Below are 22,104 nucleotides of genomic sequence, written 5' to 3'. Positions count from 1 at the left end.
ACTCCAAACGTAGTCACTTATAGCATTTTGGTCAATATGCTTTGTAAAAATGGACAACTAGAAAAGGCAAATGGTTGTGTCCATATGGAGGAAAAAGGTTGTGCTCAAATGTAATCACGTTTACTACGCTCATGTTTGGTTTTCAAGAATAATAAGATACCAAAAGTTGTTGAACTCCTGCTAAGATGGCGGAGAGAAATGTGAAGCCGACTGAATGTACAAGTCCTTAGTCATGCAATTACTAATGAAGGCCGAAAATTATCGTGAATGTTTGAACCAGCTTCCTCAATTCGCGTCCAAAAGCGAAATTGAAGTTATGGAGTGGTTCACTTTTTCAGAGCAGTATCCTTGTCGGAGAGCATTATTTGACATCATTGAAATATGAAACTGCAAAAGCCTCAGCCAGCTGCAGAAAGACTCTATGATTGTTACCGTACGAAGAATGCAGTTGACATGAGAACATTGCTGCCAAGAAAATAGTTTTGCTGATACACGCGTTATTGTAACGATGATCCATGAAGATTTGGTTGATATGGGATTTCAAACTGTCAGTGGAATCTATGAAGCGCATGGTCTAAAATGGACTTGGTAAGATCCCCTTTATCTTATATAAACAGTGTTACCTTTTAAACCTTGAAGGACAAGGCATAGTGCTAGCCATTTGCCATTAATAGGCTTTTAACTATGCATAAGTCTGTTTTCTAGATCTAAATCAGTTTGAAATGTTTATAGATTTCATTGCATCATTGGTTTTGTCAGGTATTAAAATTTATTGCAGACATAAATGTTGGATGTGCCGATTAACCATTTACTTATGATTTGTGGTGGTGAGAATTGTTGGACAAAACTCTGGTAGTATAATGTCTAATAGATAGTATTTTTACTCTCCAGGTTACTCCCTTTAGGATATATTCTTCCGATTCCAATAGGAAACTATCCATTCTGCATAATTACACTGACAATTATCTGGCAGAATATTTGTTCCTGATTCACTGCCATATTGCTGTATTCTTCGTTGTTACTCTGACCAAACTCCAGAACTTGGACTACCGGTGATGGTTTAAGAGTACTATGTTACATGTGTCCGATGGCCTATGGGCAATGCAATGGGCTCTAAGAAGGCTGAACCTTCTAAAATGAGATGAACCAGAAGTGAATGAAGAATCTCTGTATAGATATCATGTTGGTTCTGTAAAGCTGCTTGCCTTCTAAAGGTACCAGATGATAAAGCGCATAAAGGTCTTTAATGGTCATTGTTTGATTACACTTGCTAAAAAGTTTCTGTAATTGATTGGTTCCTGTAATTTATTACTGTCATCAATTTTGTGTACTAAGAGATTCATTAGAGGAATAGAAATATTGGTGTATACTGCAGTGGGTGTAAAAAACTATATTTGAGATGTTATGTAAATCATATTATTCTACTGTTGAACTTTTTAGTTTTCCAATTCTTGTGACATATTGAATATGGCACTATTACAAAATTAAAAAAAAAAAAAAAGATAAAAATCTTTTAAAATCATTACAAATTGATTCCAAAATTCATTTCTTTAGATCTGTAAATTATCAAAAAGATTATGCATTTGATCACTCATATAAATGGGTTGGCTTGTGTCGCTTTTTGGTTAACTATAACTCTTTCATTCTAGCTTAGGTAAGAAAACTCAACTTGATGGCCTAAGCCTCATGTGTTGACACATTCCCAGGGTAGATAGATTAAAATCCACCCAAACATTTGATATCGACGATGTTTTGTTTAATATTGACATGTTACGGATGATGTGATATCTTAATATCATAGAGCTTTTTTTTTTTTCGGTTATGTATAACAAATAGCAGGCAAGAGGAGGCTCAAAACTAAAATCCTCTTCCATGCATGATTTTCCTCGGATCAGTTGTTGTTGTGCAGAAAAGTTGTTTCGTCTATAGTCTCGAAAACATCAAGCTTGCTTACTTGAGGAAGAGTTTAGTGGAGGTACTAAAGCCAGCAAAGAAATTTGATGCTAAAGTAATTGGAGAGTTTTGTGAGATGAATTGCCAGGGAACATTGGAGAAAAATGTTTAGGTATTTTCTCAACATAAATGTGAATGATGTCTTTTAAGCAGTCATGATTGTATTTTTTCAACAATTTACATTTTCATTGCGTAAATGAAATATTAAAGTTAATTCATCTTATATTGTTTTGACAAGCTGCATGATTACAGGCACCAGAGAACCTCAAGCATAATGCATAAATCCTCGTTCGTGTTTCAATACTCAAAGAGAGATATCAATCAACAAGTTGTCGGATGATGACTTCACTAAGGTAACAATATTGTTAAACGTTAAGCTTTCCTTTCAAAAATGGAGATATTGAAGTGAAACTATTGGTACTTTTAGGGCAAGCTAGAAAACTAGTTTTGTATAAGAGTGACAAAATGTTGATTTTTCAACTTTTTTTGCCAAAAGGTTTTGATTATTTGCAAAGCAAATAGTTACTTTGTAGTATTTTTCAGGAAGAATGTGAGGATTTGTTTCAGAGAATGAAGATGGCTTGCTAAAAGGTCACTGTTGTAAGTGTTGACAATATTACCGGCTTTCTTCATATATAGAGTGCCGTTTAGTTAAGTAAAATAATTTTAAAAATATCATAGACAACCTCAATTAGGATACGGTGAATGCAGGTGGAGCTTGACCAGAAGGCTAGCATTCTACATGAGGATATAACAAAACATGTATGTATTTTTACATATAAAATCCAAAATTAGGATTCACTAATTTAGAGTATATAATTCCGGGGATGTGCTGATGAACCAGAACCATTGAACATGCATTATTTCTGAAGCCTTGCATTGTGTTTTTTGTTATCGCGTATTTGAATCTGTTATATTTCATATTTCTTTGCTTGCTGACTTCTTTGCTCTCTTTTCATTCATGGATGCCAAATAGTGAATCTGTTAGAGTAATCTGAAGCCTTTTTTTTTTTTTTTTTTTTAATATTCAATGATGCTTTTTCAATGGACTTGTTCATGTCGATCTTCTATAATCACTAGACGTGCATATCAAAATGTTGGCATGTAGTATGAGTGCACATGTCTGTCCCACAAATTTTGTATTAATATGAATAGTATAATAGTAAATGGGATAAGATCAATGTTCTTAAAATTGAACGGATTGGCTGGTTGGACCGAAACTGGCAACCTCTTCGGTCTGGTTCAAGTTATAGGGGGTTTTTGTACATTTTAAATGTAATTTTCTAAGGGTATTTTAGTATTTCAAACTTTTAGGGATTAATTTGTAATTTTGGGTATTTTTTGGAGTAATATATTTTTAGGGTTAATTAATTTTTTTAGAGATATTTTATATATACTACATTAAAATATTATTTTTAATTTTTTAAAATATTTGTTGCTGAAGTATCGATCAATCAAATCGTGAATAGGCCTTCGATAGAGTCAAGGCTGGTCCGATTTTTAAACATTAGATAAGATTTTTAAATTAAATTTTGACATAAATATTTACACAAATTTTAAGCTATATGAAAACTACAAGTGAATAAAATTATACAGAATATTATTTTAATATTAGTTAGCTTTATAATGTTTTGATAAATTTGACATGTTATATAACCACCATTTACATAAATTCTAGAAAGTCAAAATAATCTTCAAATTTTTAATTTATATTATTGATTGTGTGATAAAATTTATCAAAAAGAAATGAAGTTGAAGCACAATCGATCCTGTCGATGAACAGAATAATATCTTTCAATCAAATTTAATGTAAATTTCCATTTTTAACCTTTGTGCAATTAATTGAAGGGTGTGATAAATGAACAATTTTCAAATAATGAAGTTTAGGTTATTACAAAATTAAGGGTTGTTTGTGAAATCAAAAAGTTTTCCTCTTCAACTCATATGGCGATTGCATTTGCATTGTCTCATTCACTCTCCCTTACCCTTTACAAAAGCTTAGCAAAATCAATGTAACAACCCCTGCAATTCATGGCTTTCAGGGCCCCATTGCAGAATGTCACGACTTCAAGCACCCAAAATGAGCTTTTATATTCTTCCTAAAAAAAACCCCTCAGCATAACCCACTTGCTAAATTCCTGAAAGAAAATTGTCGATTAGGTAACTTCACTCTAAATGAAGTTTTTTTACTTTTTTGATTACATGATTCATTCCCAACCTATTTCTCCAATGTCATCATTCAACATATTGTTTGGTGCACTTGCAAAGAAGAAGCATTATTATGAAGTGATTTCGCTTTATAAGAGGTTGAATTCAACTGGGTTGTCTCTAGATTTAATGTCTTTTAACATTTTGATAAATTGCTTCTGTAATATCAAAAGGGTTTTGGATGATTTTCCAGTTTTTGGGGTGATTTTGAAGAAGGGTTTTAGCCTCGATGCTGTGACTTTTAATGGTTTGATTAAAGGTCTGTGTGGAGAGAAAGATTATGGATTCAAGGGAGTTGTTTATGAAAATGGTTGTTATTGGTTGTAGACCGAATGTTGTTACTTATAATACTATAATTGATGGTCTTTGTAAGGATGGATTAATTGAGAAGGCTAGACAATTACTTTTGGAAATGAAGGGTTCAAGAATTAGTCCAAACGCAGTCACTTATACCACTCTAATTCGTGGTTTGTGTTGTGTGGGTGATTGGGAGAAGGGTAAAAGTTTATTTATTGTGATGATGAATTAAGGTGTGCAGCAATCCGTGATGACGTTTAATGTGGTCATAAATGAACTTTGCCAGAGAGGGAAATTAAACGAAGCAAATAGGTTGTTGGAACTAATGATTCAAAGAGGTACGGATCCTTGCATTTATACTTACAACATTTTAATAAATGGTTATTACTTGGTAGAAAGAATTGGTGATGCAAGGGAGTTGTTTGCTTCTATAACAAGAAAGGGGTATACATCTCATGTTGTTTGCTTCGTTACTTTAATCAATTGGTATTGCAAGAACAAAAAAGTCAATAAAACTCTTATCCTTTATCGAGAGATGATTTCATAAGGAATTAAGCCTGATGTGATTACGTATAACACTTTGTTAACTGGCCTTTTTCTTAAAGCTGAGGTAAACATGCACGGAAATTAGTTGATGAGATGCAATTTAATGGTGTTATACCTAATTCATTGACATATGCCATTTTCATTGATGGACTTTGCAAGAATGGTTGTGTTTTGGAAGCAGTGGAAAAATTTCATAATTTAGTAAATAATAAGTTTGCAGTTAGCCTTGAAAGTTAGAGTTCCCCCATTGATGGCTTGTGTAAAACATGAAGATTAGAAACTGCTTGGGAACTATTTCAAAAATTTTCTCAACTTGAAAACCTAGTGCCAGACGTTGTAACATATTTATATTTTTAAATGTACCATTGCCATTAGGTGATAGAGATAGCCTATAAAATTGAAAATTCTAACGTAAACTATGCTTTCTAACTGTACTAGGCTCCATTGAAAAAAAAAAAAAAAAACCACACACACACACACACCAAACTCAGTAACTAAACAAAGGAAGAAACCACCTCCCTCCAGCTGAGAAAACAATCTAAAAACGAATATTTACACGGCAAGACAATAATAAAACAACAAAATCATTCTAAAACAATTCAACTGTTAGTTATCTAATAAATTTACTTAATTCGAACTCACTTTTCCACATCGAATAATAAAAACATAATAAAAACAATAATAACTATTGCAGTGAGATTAAATTTCCAACTTGGAGTATGGAAGAAATCCCTGAAGCTGAAGCCTTTCGATGTCGAAGTAGCAAAATAGCCATTTTTTATCCTTATAAACCTTGTAAGTGATGAATAAGTAAATAGAACAAAGAAATATGTGTATGAAAACTAAAAATAATAAAAAAAACATTGACATTATAGGACCACGAACTCGAAGGAGAACATGTGGTGGGTCAAAGAATTGCGAGTTTCTTAAGCGAAACTTGGTGCCAATGCTTCCTTTTTTTTTTTTTTTTCCTCCTTTTCTTTTGTTGTTAAGTTGCCAACGCTTCCTTCGGGTCTAATCAACTTAAGGACTTTGCTTGGACTACACTGTGACATGCGAAAGATGGGCTGCTCCGAACCCACTCCATCAAGTTTCGAAATCATTGGGCTCTACACAAAGCAAATACTAGTAGGCCAAGTCTGTCCATGGGCCACGGTTTAAAAAGATTGGCCCAATGAGTCACGTTGCATGTTGCCGGCTCATTAACTGTGGGCCTACGGCCGAGACAATACAAAATCTAAAGCTTGATGTTCAGTCAAATCAGGTTTTTTTTTTTTTTTTTTTTTTTTTTTTTTTTTTTTTTTGACGTATAGGATTTATCTTATCACAGGATTCAAAATTTTTGAAATCTGAACTTCTCTAATAAAGAGAAGCTTTGTACATTTGTAATTAGAGAAAGTTAATAATATTTTCAGTTTTGAAAAATTCTCTCGATCTCTTGTTTACTTTTGATTGTATACTCGAAACAAGAAAAATGATCTATTCAAGACGATCGTATCCAGGTATGAATTAATCTGATAAACTGTAATAAACAACCTAGTTAATTAATTGGAGAGAAAATTCATAGATTCAGTTTATCAGATTAATATACTTGGATATCGATGTCTGAATAGATCATTTTTCTTGTTTCGAGTATACAATCAAAAGTAAACAAGAGATCGAGAGAATTTTTCAAAACTGAAAATATTATTAACTTCTCCTGATTACAAATATACAAAGCTTCTCTTTATATAGAGAAGTTCGGATTTCAAAATTTTGAATCCGTAGATAAGATAAAATTTACAAATTACAATGTCAATCACAAACATGTGATTTGACTTAACCTAATAAACACAACATGTAACTAAAAGAAAATAAAGAAAATGTCATGGGGTCCACCTGTCTCCCATGTTAAAACAAAAATAACTTATTACATACACTGTTACGTATTACATATGACACAATATTCAAGATTGCCTTTAAGTATGCTGCGTTAAATTTTTTCGGCAAAATCTTGATGGTCCATGTGTTATTTTCGCTTTGGATACATGTCAGCGTATTACGTGTTGGACATTTCCGGTTGTCCAAATCTCCATCCTCCAGATTTTTATCAATCCTTGAAGTTACACTTCTATAAGATCAATAAAATCTTTTAGAGTTGCATCTTCTTGGGCTTCCTGGTCGTGGGCTAAGACCAACCTTAGAAGATCATAGTTCCTTCATTAAGGCATGTTTCGGTAGATGGGCTAAATCGAACCCTCTAGTGCGTTCTCAACTGGGCCTGATTATGTTGAAAAAGAGTATCCTGGATCAATGCATATCTGTCTGGTATAACTACCACTATCCCATGTTGGATATGGACAGTAGCATTTGTTTCACAAGCTCCTCCAGTTTAGATTTAACCAATAGCAATTTTGCAATATGCAACCTGGTCCAATCTTCTCTTCTTTCTTTTGAATTTCTTTAGTGCATAAGAACCCATTTTTACTCATTATCGAGCATATTAAGTATCATGGTTTTCCTACAAGAAATTCCCATATCTGTACAGGTTGAACATCATAGCCTCTGCAATGAGGAAGTAATCATGCAAGTGAAAATGTCAACTTTCCGATTCAATACACAGAGCGTTTGCTAACCGATCTGGCATATTCGGATCCACCATCGCTTCCTGTAAGTCAATTTGCATTGTATCATCCATCATTTAGTCAAAAGATCTCTACAGAAACATTTTTTAAAGATTTTCATGGAACGAACAATTCCATAGCTCCATTAGGATAAACCGCTAATCCTTGAACCACATCCGTCAAGTCAGTTTTTCCCAATTTCATTATTAATTCATTCAAATTCTCGAGTTTGAGTTCGACATGTCAAACGAATGACATTTTCTCATTACCTCAAGTTTTTGAATTCCTGCTTCATAGAGTAAAGCAGTTCCCTTGAACTCCTCATCCTCATAAAACAGTTTGTCAGCTTCCAGCCAAGCTAACCTTCTTGCTAGCTTTTCTAAACATCTCTGCAGCTGTACTTCCTGTCCTATCGTCATCGCGATTCTAATTTGGTTTCCAGATCCTCACGAGTGTTTGACTAGCTGAAGTTAACTTAAGCCTTCTGGAAAGCTAAACCTCTCACCAAATATCTACATCAATTAACCTTTTTTGTGGGGTGTGTGTCACCATGCTTGTAGCGCCTGATGATGATTCCTAGAATGTTTGATCGTGACAGTGGACAATTAGCCCGTTCATGTCCTTCTTGTTACAAGACCAGCAAACTATTGCTTTTTCTGAGTCGTTCCTTCTTAAGAGTAACCCTCTTTTCAAAAGTATTTTCCTTCGTAGAAGTTTGACCTTCAATCTTTGAAATTGGGTTTCTTCTATAGAGTATCAGAATCATAGTCACGATTCTTTCCTTCACAACTACTTTACCGCAGTAACCTACTTAGAAGAAGAAGCACTTGCTTATCGTAGTGTTCTCCCTTTTAGCAGTAACCTCTGAAGTAGAAGTAACCTTCAAAGGGCAGTTCCTTTCAAGTGTCCCGTCGTGCTTACACTTGGAGCATGAGAAGTGATTTCCAGTTTCTTCTTGTCCGCCATTATCCTGCATTCTTCTACAAAATGTCTGGACAAAAGTCAGCAACAAAGTTGATTTACCAGAAATATATTCAAATTTGATTCTATAATTTGCAAACCAAATTGCCATCTGATTAGTCTAGCTTTGTCATCCTTTAAAGACAGTTTCATAAAGTTTAAATATTTAGAGTCTATCCTTGAAGTAAATTCTGACTGATTTGAACAATCGAAATTGGTAATACATTCTTTCACTGCTAAAACTTCCTTTCATGGACAGGATAGTTTATTTCAGCAGGAGAGAATTTTCCTGACGCATATCGAACAATCCGTTCAATATTATCAATGCCCTTAGCCTTAAGCACACTCCCCAATACAAGTGAGATGCATCACTTTCTATAATGAGTTATTCTCATCTTCGAGAGTTTTAAAAGGTTTTAATTGCTTTGTCAAGGCTTTGGTCCGCTTAACACAATTAGTGTCTTCAAGTGTCCAATCCCAGGGCACTTTATCATAACCTTAAGCGTCAAGCCATTAATTACATTAGCGAGATTAGGAAACTACTCGCGCATGTAATTGGCTAACCCAAGAAATTGTTGTAACATGTGCTTATCTTCTAGCACATTTGGAAATTTCAACAACTTCTTTGAGTATGTTCTTGGAGGTGAACCTCTTCACCTATCTAACGCCTAAGAACTTCACCGTTCTTAAACCATTCTACCGTTCTTTCAGATAGAATCATTCCATTATCAAGAAACCTTTTCCTCACAGTCTAAGATGATTTACATATTCTTCTTTGGTCTTACTGAAAACCAGAAACTCATCAATATAGACTACACAAAAGTTAGATAAATCTCCAAAGGCTTATCCATTTTTCTTTGGAATATTGATGGTGCCTGCTTAAGCCAAAAGGCAGAACCATCCATTCAAACAATCCTCAGACAAGTGAAAGCCGTCAAGGAATGCTTGACTCCCCATTCTGATTTGCCAGAACCTGACTTTAAATCAAATTTGGAGAAGATTTTCCAAATCTAGCTTTATTCAAACAAGTGATTGTTTGGTATCTTATAGGCATCGTCAATGGTGTTTTTCATTTAACTGCCTATAATCGATAACCATCCACACTTACCTCTTAACTGTTAGCTCTATTCATGACCATGAATGCTGGCGAAGAGTGTGGACTTTTACTGGCGCGTATCAATTGCTTTTCCAGCCGTTCCGGTATTTGCTTACTAAATTCCTCCTCTGCATCAGGGTATAAGGATAGGATTGGTCACTATTTTATCATCCTTCCTTTTCAACAAGTGAAGCATATATACCGTTCCTTTCCCATAACTTTAATGGTTGATCATCAAAGCATGGAGAAAGTTCCTCTTTAAAGGATTTTACAAGTTCCTCAATCCTTAAAGAGTTCTTTTGGCTCTCGTTTTCAACCTCAAGATTTTTCTTATGTATGAATTTATCCGTGCTCTCAAGGCATGCACCAGAGGGATCATCCTCCTACGATATACCTCGTGCGATCCGGTTGTATGATAAACTAGGATAAACCTTTGAAAGAGAACCTTACAAGTCTCATCCACTTCTTCTGCATCAGAAGTTTCACACCACCAGTTCTTGTTTCCAAAACTTGGAAAACAATGTGATTACTTCTTGCCTTAGTTTCAACGGTCTAAAACCGTTTCTAACTTTTGAAACTTCAGGCTTAGCAAGAATAGGGATTTTATGTCCTCCAAGGATAATGTGGTCGTATCTGAGTAAATGGCCTAACTTCTGCTTGACTCGTAGAAAGCTATTTCCGAGAATAAAATCTACCTCTAAGTAATCCACTACTAGGACTTCCTTAGAGTGAATTTTTCTCGTTTAACAGACAACCATGTTTCTACCACATCCGTGACATACTTTGACCTCCATCTGAAACCGTATTTAGGATAGGTTTTTCCAATGATTTCCAAAGCTCTGTGGAAAACATTGCTTCCTTGCAATACATTGGTTGCTCCTGTGTCTACAAGAATATCCAGAGTATATTCCTCATATTCTGGAAAACACAGTTTAGCACGTATGCATGTATCAATAGTCCCCTGAACTATCGCATGACAATGCATTTCATGACTCATCATCATTTTCGTGCTTGGAGTTTCTTCTTCATATACTGGGATTTGCACAGATTTATACCCAACAATTTTCTTGCTATTACTACTTCCAGCATCACTAGCAGTGTCATCTGTTTCCAGTATATTTTTCCTTGATATGAAGGGCTGAACCTCTTTATTCCGCTCTAGAGACTCCGAGTTTCTAGGCGTAGGAAGAGTAACCTCAACCTCATTATCAAGTTCCTGGATTTGAATTCCCCGATTAGGGTTTAATTCCACCACGCTGGGCTACGTTGAATATTCAAAAACCCATCGTTTTGGCCACGTAAGAGCTTTAGCATTGACTACCGTAGGTCGAATCGGAATTACAGAATCCTGTCCCAGGCCATGAACCTCAGTATCTACACTGGAGTTCATACGTATAGGATTTACAGAATTTATCAACCGATAAATTAACCTATACTGAATTGCTATTCCATCACTAGAAGCCATCAAGTCTTCTAGTCCGGAAGTATGAATTCGAAGAACCATAATCCGTTTGAGGTTATGAATTCGAAGAACCATAATCCGTTTGAGGTTTGGATCCTGGAGACTAACCATATATCCTGGTTTAACAGTCCCGTAGGCATCTCCCAAAGCTAAGTTAGAGTGAAAACTGCCAACAAGAGCTTTACCAAACGTAAGCCATCGTCTGTCCAGTAAGGTGACCTGAACAGGTACATTCATTCCTCCATGGAATAGTCCCTGCACACGAATCTGTACAGTACCAAGTTGTACATAATTATACTTGCCATTTGCCCGTTTGGCAAGATTTCGAACCTTCCGTAGCCACTCGTCATTCGAGAGTACTAGTTCTCCCTCTCGAGATTGAGACAAAGCTACACGAACAGGTTTTTTGTGTATATCTTCCAAGCCTTCAACTTTAAATAACCACTTAGAGCGTTTCTCAAAAACCTCTCTAGGTGTTAACCTCGAAATTACCCAATTATCAAGGTTACCCGAGTGATCCTCGTAATTAGATGATGAACTAATTACCGAGTTAGGGTTTTCATCTTCATTTCTAATTGGGATAAGATCATCCTCATCACCAATACCGCTATTCCTAGGATATTCATCTAGACTTCTAGTCCGTTGCATGAATATACCTACGCGTTGAAGATTTGAAGATTGTTCCTCAAAAGTTATATCTTTTGAGTTATCCTCTGAAGAATCTGAATCATCAGAGTAATCCGAAATTAATTCATAAACCTCATCATCAGAATCAATTTCGTATCCCCAAACTGGCTCAAATTCAGAAGTTTGGCTTTCCACGTTGACTTCCAAAAATCTTACCGCAGCCTTCTTCTTTCCCTTATGAGGGCATTTATCCGCAAAATGATTTTTGTCACCACAATCCAGCAACAATTACAATCTTTTGTGTTTTTGCCAGATGGGCAGGTAGCACAAAACTTACGCGCTCCGCGTTCCTTAGCGTTAAGTCTACCTTTCCCTGTTCGCCTAATAAACCTTCCATGATCCGGAAGATTCCGGTTATTAGTAACAGGTTGTTTTACCATATTACGAAAACATTTCGGCTTAAAATTCTTTTTACCAAACGACCCTTTTCGTTTCATATGGTTTTTCCAACCTTGATGTTTAGTCGAACCCCGCGACTCACATCCATATTGTCCTGGCACGCCATCAAAGTTTTGACAACAAGATTCGTTGAACTCAAGCCTTTTAGCTTCCTTATTCAGCTTGGCGTTCAAACATCTTGTCCTCACGAGTTGTCTAACAGCTTCTATTCTTCCACCCAAAGAATAAACAACCTGATTCCTTTCAAGTAGAAGCTTAAACGCCTCGTTTGCTGTCTTATCCCATCCTGGGGGAAGCTTAGCAAAGAAAGTATTCTTCATGACTTCCTGTGTACCACCAGGCAACTGATAAAAATAGCGTCTATATTCACAGACGAAATTTTCAAACAGACACATGTCACAAAGCCTAAGCTTTGTTAAAGCTTCTAAGGCAACTACCTCTACGAGATTCCTACTAGTAATAGTTATTCCAGTAAATTCTCAACACAACATATCCTTGAAGAGTGTAAAGATAGCCTCTTTATTCTTCAAGTCACCTACAGTATCTAACAGACCCGTACCAGCTTCTAGACTTCTCCAAAAGCTTCCTGCAGCTCCCTGCAGTGTGGATCTTAGAAACCTGTAAGTATCACTGAGTCCAAAATTCTTGTTTTGGATATGAACCCAGTTAACAGTTTCCCATGCTTCAATTGCATCCTACATTCGTAACACAATCGATGTTTAAGAAACTTCCGCTAGATGGTATCTCCACCATTCAAGGTACTCCCCTAGGCATAAACTCCGACCTTATCCTCATGGGATAAGTTTGTTTATATTTGGGTTTGGAGACTTCCTTAAGGAATCCTTCGAAAGAATTTAAAGGATTACGAATTCCTTCAATAAACTCAGATTCCCTGAGTTTTGAGATTAGCTCATCGAGCTCCACCTTTTTAGGACCTGGACCTGGAGTAAGTTTCAGTCTTCGTTTCCTTTGTTTCTTCATTTCCTCCTCATAATACATGCTGATTCTTTCAGCATCAGAGGTAGAAATTTTCGGAATATCAACTTTCCATTTTCCATCCATTTTAGAAACAAAGTCTTCTTCCTTGACACCTTTCATTAAGAGTTTTTCCGCCTTTTCCCAATCACCTTGGGTTTCTTTGGCCACAAACTGTGCATATCCTAGAGGCAATCCGGGATATTTTGCCTGCAAACTAGCTGCGAACTGATCCAAAACATCCTGACCACCCATGGTCAATCTGAATCAGGTCTCAACTCAGTTGCAAAGTCTGACTCTTTATATGATGTAGGATCTGGATCCGGTTGGGATTCGCTATACCAGTAAGGAACTACCGCCTCAGCTTTTTCCAACCACTTATTCTGAAGCTCTAGCTCAGAGACTTCAATGGTGAAAATCCGGCAAATAAAACACAAAATCTTTGTGTACCCTTGACTAAAAGCCTTTTGAATAGCATCCAAAAGTCGCTTTAAACCTAGCCAAGTCAGATACTCTTCTCGAATATCTAGGTTGCCATTACAGAGGTTTAACACAACCCGTTTAACCTCTTGTTTGGTATATCCTTCAATAGGCCACACTTGTTCGATGTCACTCAACACCAGAGACATCTCCTATTTTACCTGCTTAGTAAAATAGTTAGAACATGTTCCAGTGTTTTGACCTTTTGAAGTACAGAATTAACCTTTTCAATCTGGTTCCCGATCTGGGTTAATTCTTTGTTTAGAGCAAATATACGATACACTGTATAATTCACTCTCCTGTCTAAGTTTTCAAGCTTCTGGGTCAAAAGCTCTAACTTATCTACGACAGTATTTAACAAACCGATTTCCAGTTTTACCTCGAGACCATGATCTAAATGAAAACAAGTCTTACTCAAACAGACTTCATCATTTAAATCATTATTCATGTTATAGAACTTTCAACAGGTTACCAGGTATAAACACATAAACCCCCTGTCCTCCAAAGCTCTGATACCATTTACACCCACATAATATTTGTTATATCTAGTCTAACAAATATTATTACAATTAATTACTAATCTTTAACACCACCAAAATGCCCTCCAAGTACAATTGATCTAGAACAAATCTTGAGGTTAATTTTGAAATTAGCACAAAATGAAACGCAACCATCCATCCCTGAACCTGGAAAACACTCTTCATACATGGCTTTGAGATCCCCATTTCGTTCATCTTCAATCTCTCGAAACCCATCTCTGAAAGGTAATATTTCATCTTTGTTAGCTCACTTACACAACCTCACAACTTCAAGCTCCAACAATGAAGTTTTGTATTCTTTCGAAAAAACCCTAGAATGATCCTCACTTGCTAAATTCCTCAAAGAAAATTGTCGATCAGGTAACTTCACTCTGGATGAAGCATTATACTTTTTTCATTACATGATTAATTCGCAAGCCATCTATCCAATTTCATCATTCAATACTTTGTTTAGTGCACTGTCAAAGAAGAAGCATTATTATGAAGTGATTTCTCTTTATAAGTGGTTGAATTCAACTGGGTTGTCTCCAAATTTATTGTCTTTGAACGTTTTGATCGATTGCTTGTGTAAAATTGAAAGGGTTTGTGATGGTTTTGCGGTTTTTGGGGAGATATTGAAGACGGGTTTCAGCCCAAATGCTGCGAATTTTAGTTGTTTGATCAAAGGTCTGTGTGTAGAGAGAAAGATTGTGGAGTCGATGGAATTGTTTAAGAAAATGGTTGCTGTTGGTTGTAGGCCTGATGTGATCAGTTACAACACTTTGATTGATGGATTGTGTAAAACGGGGAAGATAAGTGTTGCCATTAAGTTGCTTGAAGAGATGGTTGATGGGAATAAAAAATCTTGTGTTATTTGTAGGCCAAATGTTGTTACTTATAATACTATAATTGATGGTCTTTGCAAGGCTGAAGTAATTGAGAAGGCTAGAAAGTTGTTTTTGGAAATGATAGATCAAGGTGTGCAGCCTTCTGTGGTGACGTTTAATGTGCTCATAGATGAACGTTGCAAAAAAGGGAAATTGCACGAAGCAAATAGGTTGTTGGAGCTTATGATTCAGAGAGGTGCGGTTCCTGACATTTATACTTATAACATTTTAATGAATGGATTGTGTAAAAAAGGGAAGATAAGTCCCGCGATTAAGTTGCTTGAAGAATTGGCTAAGGGAAATGAAAAATCTGGTGTTATTTGTCGGCCAAATGTTGTTACTTATAGTACTATAATTGATGGTCTTTGGAAGGTTGGATTAGTTAAGAACGCGATAGACTTGTATTTTGAAATGAAGAGTTCGGGAACTACTCCAAACGTAGTCACTTATAGCATTTTGGTCAATATGCTTTGTAAAAATGGACAACTAGAAAAGGCAAATGAGTTGTTGTCACATATGGTGGAAAAAGGTTGTGCTCCAAATGTAATCACGTTTAATACCCTAATGTTCGGTTTCCTCAAGAATAATAAGATACAAAAAGTTGTTGAACTCCTTCATAAGATGGCGGAGAGAAATGTGAAGCCGACTGAATGTACAATGTCCTTAGTCATGCAATTACTAATGAAGGCCAAAAATTATCGTGAATGTTTGAACCAGCTTTCTCAATTTCCGGTCCAAAAGCAAAATTGAAGTTTTCATGATAAAAATTTATGGAGTGGTTCACTTTTTCAGAGCAGTATCCTTGTCAGGAGAGCATTATTTGACATCATTGAAATATGAAACTGCAAAAGCCTCAGCCAGCTGCAGAAAGACTATGATTGTTACCGTACGAAGAATGCAGTTGACATGAGAACATTGCTGTCAAGGGAAATATGTTTTGCCGTGATACATGCAGTTATTGTAACGAGGATCCATGAAGATTTGGTTGATATGGGATTTCAAACTATCAGTGGAATCTATGAAGCAGCATGGTCTAAAAATGGATTTGGGTATCTTATATAACGGTTTTACCTTTTTAAACCTTGAAGGACAAGGCATATTGCTAGCCATTTGCCATTAATAGGCTTTTAACTATGCTATAAGTCTGTTTTCTAGATCTAAATCAGTTTGAAATGTTTATAGATTTCATTGCATCATTGATTTTGTCAGGTATTAAAATTCATTGTAGACATAAATTGGTGGATTTGCCGATTAACCATTTACTTGTAGATTTGTGGTGGTGAGAATTGTTGGACAAAACTCTGGTAGTAATAATGTCTAATAGATAGTATTTTTACTCTCCAGGTTACTCCCTTTAGGATATATTCTTCCGATTCCAATAGGAAACTATCCATTTTGCATAATTACACTGACAATTATCTGCGCCAGAATTATTTGTTCTTGATTCATTGACATATTGCTGTATTCTTCGTAGTTACTCTGACCAAACTGCAGAAGCTTGGACTACCGATGATGGTTTAAGAGTACTATGTTACATGTGTCCGATGGCCATATGGGCAATGCAATGGGCTCTAAGAAGGCTGAAACCTTCTAAAAATGAGATGAAACCAGAAGTGAATGAAGAATCTCTGTATAGATATCATGTTGGGTTCTGTAAAGTTGCTTGCCTTCTAAAAGTGCCAGATGATAAAGCGCATAAAGGTCTTTAATGGTCATTGTTTGATTACACTTGCTAGAAAAAGTTTCTGTAATTGATTGGTTCCTGTAATTTATTACTGTCATCAAATTTTGTGTACAGTAAGAGATTCATTAGAGAGAATAGAAATATTGGTGTATACTGCAGTGGGTGTAAGAAAACTGTACTTGAGATGTTATGTAAATCATATTATTTTACTGTTGAAACTTTTTAGTTTTCCAATTCTTGTGACATATTGAATATGGCACTATTACAAAATTTTGAAAAAAAAAATAGATAAAAATCTTTTTATCATCATTACAAATTGATTCCAAAATTCATTTCTTTATATCTGTAAAATTTATAAAAAAAGATTATGCATTTTATCACTCATATAAATGGGTTGGCTTGTGTTGCTTTTTGGTTAACTATAACTTCTTTCATTCTAGCTTAGGTAAGAAACAACTCAAACTTGATGGCCTAAGCCTCATGTGTTGACACATTCCCACAGGTAGATAGATTAAACAAAAATGGTATATCCACCGAAAAAATTGCACCGAAACAGGTGGAGCTTCTTTTCTCTGCCGGGAAGCCAAAAATGCAATGCCATAACCAAAATATTAAAAAAAAAAAAAAAAAAAGTCTTTCATGCTTTCGCACAACCCATGTGCTTTTTTGACGCCACTTCTTCTTCTTCATGGCCTTCCATGGCTTCTTCATTGACTCCCTCCATCAAATCTGTTGTGCTTTTTTGACGCCACTTCCTCTTCTTCATGGCCTTCCATGGCTTCTTCATGGACTCCCTCAATCAAATCTTCACTTGGGTCATCTAAATCTGCCTTTTTGCAGCATGGGTTCTCTTTGCAATCCATAACTTTTCCTGGGTTTTGGGTTGTGCGAAAGCGTGAAAAGCTGTAGAGAAAGAAGAAGTAGAGGAAGGCATAGAAGCAGCCATTGGTTATGAGCTTTGAAACAATGTCGGGTGAGTTGCAGAAGGTTATGGAAGATGATAAGTTAGAACTTGAAGCTTGAAGCTTTTTAATTAGAGTAGGGACGGCCGTCCGGCGTCCATTACATATGGACGGCCGTCCTTACACAATGGACCCGTCCATGCCAGAATTTTTTTTAAATTTTTATATTTAAAAAAAAATAAATTAAAAAAAAATTAATAACGTTAAATGCGTTGAATGGTCTGACTCAGGAGACACGTAAGCCGGTACAAAATTTCGGTGTAAAACCCCAGTGTCTGTAGCATTGTTGTAGATTAAAATCCACCCAAACATTTGATATCGACGATGTTTTTTTTAATATTGACATGTTACAGATGATGTGCTAATCTCATAATATCATAGATGCTTTTTTTTTGGGGGTTATGTATAAAAAAATATCAGAGCGAGAAGAGGCTCAAAACTAAAATCCCTCTTCCATGGCATGATTTTCCTCAGGATCAGTTGTCGTTGTGCAGAACAGTTGTTTCGCGTCTATAGTCTCGAAAAACATCAAGCTTGCTTACTTGAGGAAGAGTTTAGTGGAGGTACTAAAGCCAGCAAAGAAATTTGATGCTAAAGTAATTGGAAGTTTTGTGAGAGTGAAACTTGACCAAAGTGACCATTTGGAGAAAAATGCTTATAGGTGATTTTCTCAACATAAATGTGAATTGTCTTTTAAGCAGTCATTGATTGATATTTTTCTACACAATTTACATTTTCACTTGCGTAAATGAAATATTAAAGTTAATTCCATCTTTATATTGTTTTGACAAGCGGCATGATTATAGGCACCAAGAGAACCTCAAGCATAATGCATAAATCCTCGTTCGTGTTTCGAATACTCAAAGAGAGATATCAATCAACAAGTTGTCGGATGATGACTTCACTAAGATAACAATATTGTTAGAACGTATATAGCTTTCCTTTCAAAAAATGGAGATATTGAAGTGAAACTACTGGTACTTATAGGGCAAGCTAGAAAACTAGTTTTGTATATGAGTGACAAAATGTTGATTTTTCAACTTTTTTTGCCAAAAGGTTTCGATTTATTAGCAAAGCAAATAGTTACTCTAGTAGTATTTTTTGCAGGAAGAATGTGAGGATTTGTTTCAGAGAATGAAAGATGGCTTGCTAAAAAGGTCAACTGTTGTAAGTGTTGACAATATTACAGGCTTTCTTCATATATAGAAGTGCCGTTTAGTTAAGTAAAAAAATTTTAAAAATATCATAGACAACCTCAATTAGGATACGGTGAATGCAGGTGGAGCTTGACCAGAAGGCTAGCATTCTACATGAGGATATAACAAAACATGTATGTATTTTTACATATAAAATCCAAAATTAGGATTCACTAATTTTAGAGTATATAATTCCGAGGCTGTGCTGAATGAACCAGAACCATTGAACATGCATTATTTCTGAAGCCTTGTATTGTGTTTTTTGTTATGGCGTATTTGAATGTGTTATATTTCATATTTCTTTGCTTGCTATTTCAATGATGCTTTTTCAATGGGACTTGTTCATGCCCAATCTTCTATAATCACTTAGACGTGCACATCACAAATGTTGGCACATGTCTGTCCCACAAATTTTGTATTAATATGTAACAGTATAATAGTAAATGGGATAAGATCAATGTTTTGAAAATCGAATTGGATTGGCTGGTCGGATCGGGAACTGGCAACCTCTTCGGTCCGGTTCAAGTTATAGGGGGTTTTTGTTACATTTTAAATCTGTAGGGGTTAATGAAATTTTCTAAGGGTATTTTTAGTATTTCAAACTTTTAGGGATTAATTTGCAACTTTTTGGGTATTTTTTGGACTACATTAAATTTTTAGGGACTAATTAATTTTTCTAGAGATATTTTTATAATATACTACAATTTAAAATACTAATTTATAATTTTTTTTAAAATATTTTTGTTGCTGACGTACCGATCGATCAAACCGTGAATAGGCCTTTGATAGAGTCAAGGCTCGGTCCAGTTTTCTAAACATTAGATAAGATTTTTTAAATTAAAATTTTGACATAAATATTTTACACAAATTTTAAGCTATATGAAAACTACAAGTGAAATAAATTATACAGAAAATTATTTTAATATTAGTCAGCTTTATAATGTTTTGATAAATTTGACATGTTAATATACCACCATTTACATAAATTCTAGAAAGTCAAAAACAAAATCTTCAAAAATTTTAATTTATATTATTTGATTGTGTGATAAAATTTATCAAAAAGAAAACGAAGTTGAAGCAACAATCGATGAACAGAATAATATCTTTTAATCAAATTTAATGTAAATTTCCATTTTTAACCTCTATGCAGTTAATTTAAGGGGGTGATAAATGAACAATTTTCAAAATAATGAAGTTTAGGTAATATTACAAAAATTAAGGGTTGTTTGTGAAATCAAAAACGTTTTTCTCTTTCAACTCATATATCGATTGCATTTTGCATTGTCCTTACTCCTCACCTTACCTTTTACAAAAAGCTTAACGAAACCCACATAAACCCTCTTCAATTCATGGCTTTCAGGCCCCATTGCAGAATGTCACGACTTCAAGTACCCAAAATGAACATTTATATTCTTCCCAAAAAACCCCTCAACATAACCCACTTGCTAAATTCCTCAAAGAAAATTGTCGATCAGGTAACTTCACTCTAAATGAAGTTTTTCTACTTTTTTGATTACATTATTCATTCCCAACCTATTTCTCCAATGTCATCATTCAACATATTGTTTGGTGCACTTGCAAAGAAAAAGCATTATTATGAAGTGATTTCGCTTTATAAGAGGTTGAATTCAACTAGACTGTCGCCAGATTTAATGTCTTTTAACATTTTGATAAATTGCTTCTGTAATATCAAAAGGGTTTTGGATGATTTTCTGGTTTTTGGGGGATTTTGAAGAAAGGTTTCAGCCCCGATGCTATGACTTTTAATGGTTTGATCAAAGGTCTGTGTGGAGAGAAAGATTATGGATTCAAGGGAGTTTTTTATGAAAATGGTTGCTGTTGGTTGTAGACTGAATTTTGTTACTTATAATACTATAATTGATGGTCTTTGTAAAGATGGATTAATTGAGAAGGCTAGACAATTACTTTTGGAAATGAAGGGTTCCAGAATTAGTCCAAACGCAGTCACTTATACCACTCTAATTCATGGTTTGTGTTGTGTGAGTGATTGGGAGAAGGGTAAAAGTTTATTTATTGTGATGATGAATCAAGGTGTGCAGCCTTTCGTGATGACATTTAATGTGGTCATAAATGAACTTTGCCAGAGAGGGAAATTAGACGAAGCAAATAGGTTGTTGGAACTAATGATTCAAAGAGGTATGGATCCTTGCATTTATGCTTACAACATTTTAGTAAATGGTTATTGCTTGGCAGGAAGAATTGGTGATGCAAGGGAGTTGTTTGCTTTTATAACTAGAAAGGGGTATACATCTCATGTATGGTATTGCAAGAACAAAAATGTCAACAAAACTCTTATCCTTAGTCGAGAGATGATTTCAGAAGGAATTAAGCCTGATGTGATTGCGTATAACACTTTGTTAACTGGCCTTTTTCTTAAAGTTGAGGTAAAACATGCACGAAAATTAGTTGATGAGATGCAATTTAATGCTGTTATACCTAATTCATTGACATATGCCATTTTCATTGATGGACTTTGCAAGAATGGTTGTGTTTTGGAAGCAGTGGAAAGATTTCATAATTTAGTAAATAATAAGTTTGCAGTTATCTTAGTAGGACACTAAGTCCTATTTTGGGAGATAACCCTTATCATGAAAGAGATATGATTTCTTGACCTTATCATATTAAGTCTGATAGTTTAAGTAAAATTTGGAATCTTAGTAGAAGAGGAAATAGAATAGAATTCTGATTTCCTATTTGTAGACTATTGCAGGCAAATGGGCTGAAACCCAGTTTAGCTTAACTTGTAGGATAGCCCAACTCATAGAGTGGATAGTTCGCAAGGTGATTTTAAGCGTAGGCCCAATCAGGATTGGGCTGAGGCCTTGGGCCGTGACATGTTTATTTCGTTATTGGGCCTCGTCAAGCCCAAGACAATTTTTTACCCTAACAGTTAGCCCCCCACTCTCTAAGTTAAAGAGTATTTAGCTTAGAGAGTATATTTAATCGAATAAGTGCAGACTGAGCGGAGCAACTCGTTAGGTCGGATGGATCGTTGTGTGGATTGGGTCGATGACTTGTCGATTTGAGGTGCAAGTCCTTTAATCGGTCTAGGCCAATTGAATGTGTAAATCTATAAATTGGCCTGGGCCGATCGAAGGTGTATGCTTGTGAATCAGGCTGGGCCGATAGAAGGTGTAAACTTGTGAATGGGTCTGGGTTGATCAAAGGTG

The 22,104-nt window shown here is 35.3% G+C and overlaps 2 protein-coding genes across 2 annotated transcripts; both read left to right on the top strand.

Annotated features, from left to right (window-relative positions):
• The first annotated feature begins 14,373 nt into the window (after positions 1 to 14,373).
• On the top strand, positions 14,374 to 16,033 carry LOC116136599 (pentatricopeptide repeat-containing protein At1g12300, mitochondrial-like). The gene has a single exon (XM_031422271.1). The coding sequence runs from the start codon at positions 14,607 to 14,609 to the stop codon at positions 15,819 to 15,821; it is 1,215 nt and encodes a 404-aa protein (XP_031278131.1). The 5' UTR covers positions 14,374 to 14,606; the 3' UTR covers positions 15,822 to 16,033.
• A 4,709-nt stretch (positions 16,034 to 20,742) lies between these two features.
• LOC116136538 (pentatricopeptide repeat-containing protein At1g62720-like) lies at positions 20,743 to 21,457 on the top strand. Its single transcript, XM_031422229.1, has 3 exons — positions 20,743 to 21,070; positions 21,128 to 21,318; positions 21,437 to 21,457. The coding sequence occupies exons 1-3, from the start codon at positions 20,743 to 20,745 to the stop codon at positions 21,455 to 21,457; spliced, it is 540 nt and encodes a 179-aa protein (XP_031278089.1).
• Positions 21,458 to 22,104: the final 647 nt, after the last annotated feature.

The sequence above is a fragment of the Pistacia vera genome, unplaced genomic scaffold (assembly GCF_008641045.1).
Source record: "Pistacia vera cultivar Batoury unplaced genomic scaffold, PisVer_v2 Contig317, whole genome shotgun sequence".
Classification (NCBI taxonomy): Eukaryota; Viridiplantae; Streptophyta; class Magnoliopsida; order Sapindales; family Anacardiaceae; genus Pistacia; species Pistacia vera.
This window is presented reverse-complemented; position numbering and strand designations above follow the sequence as displayed.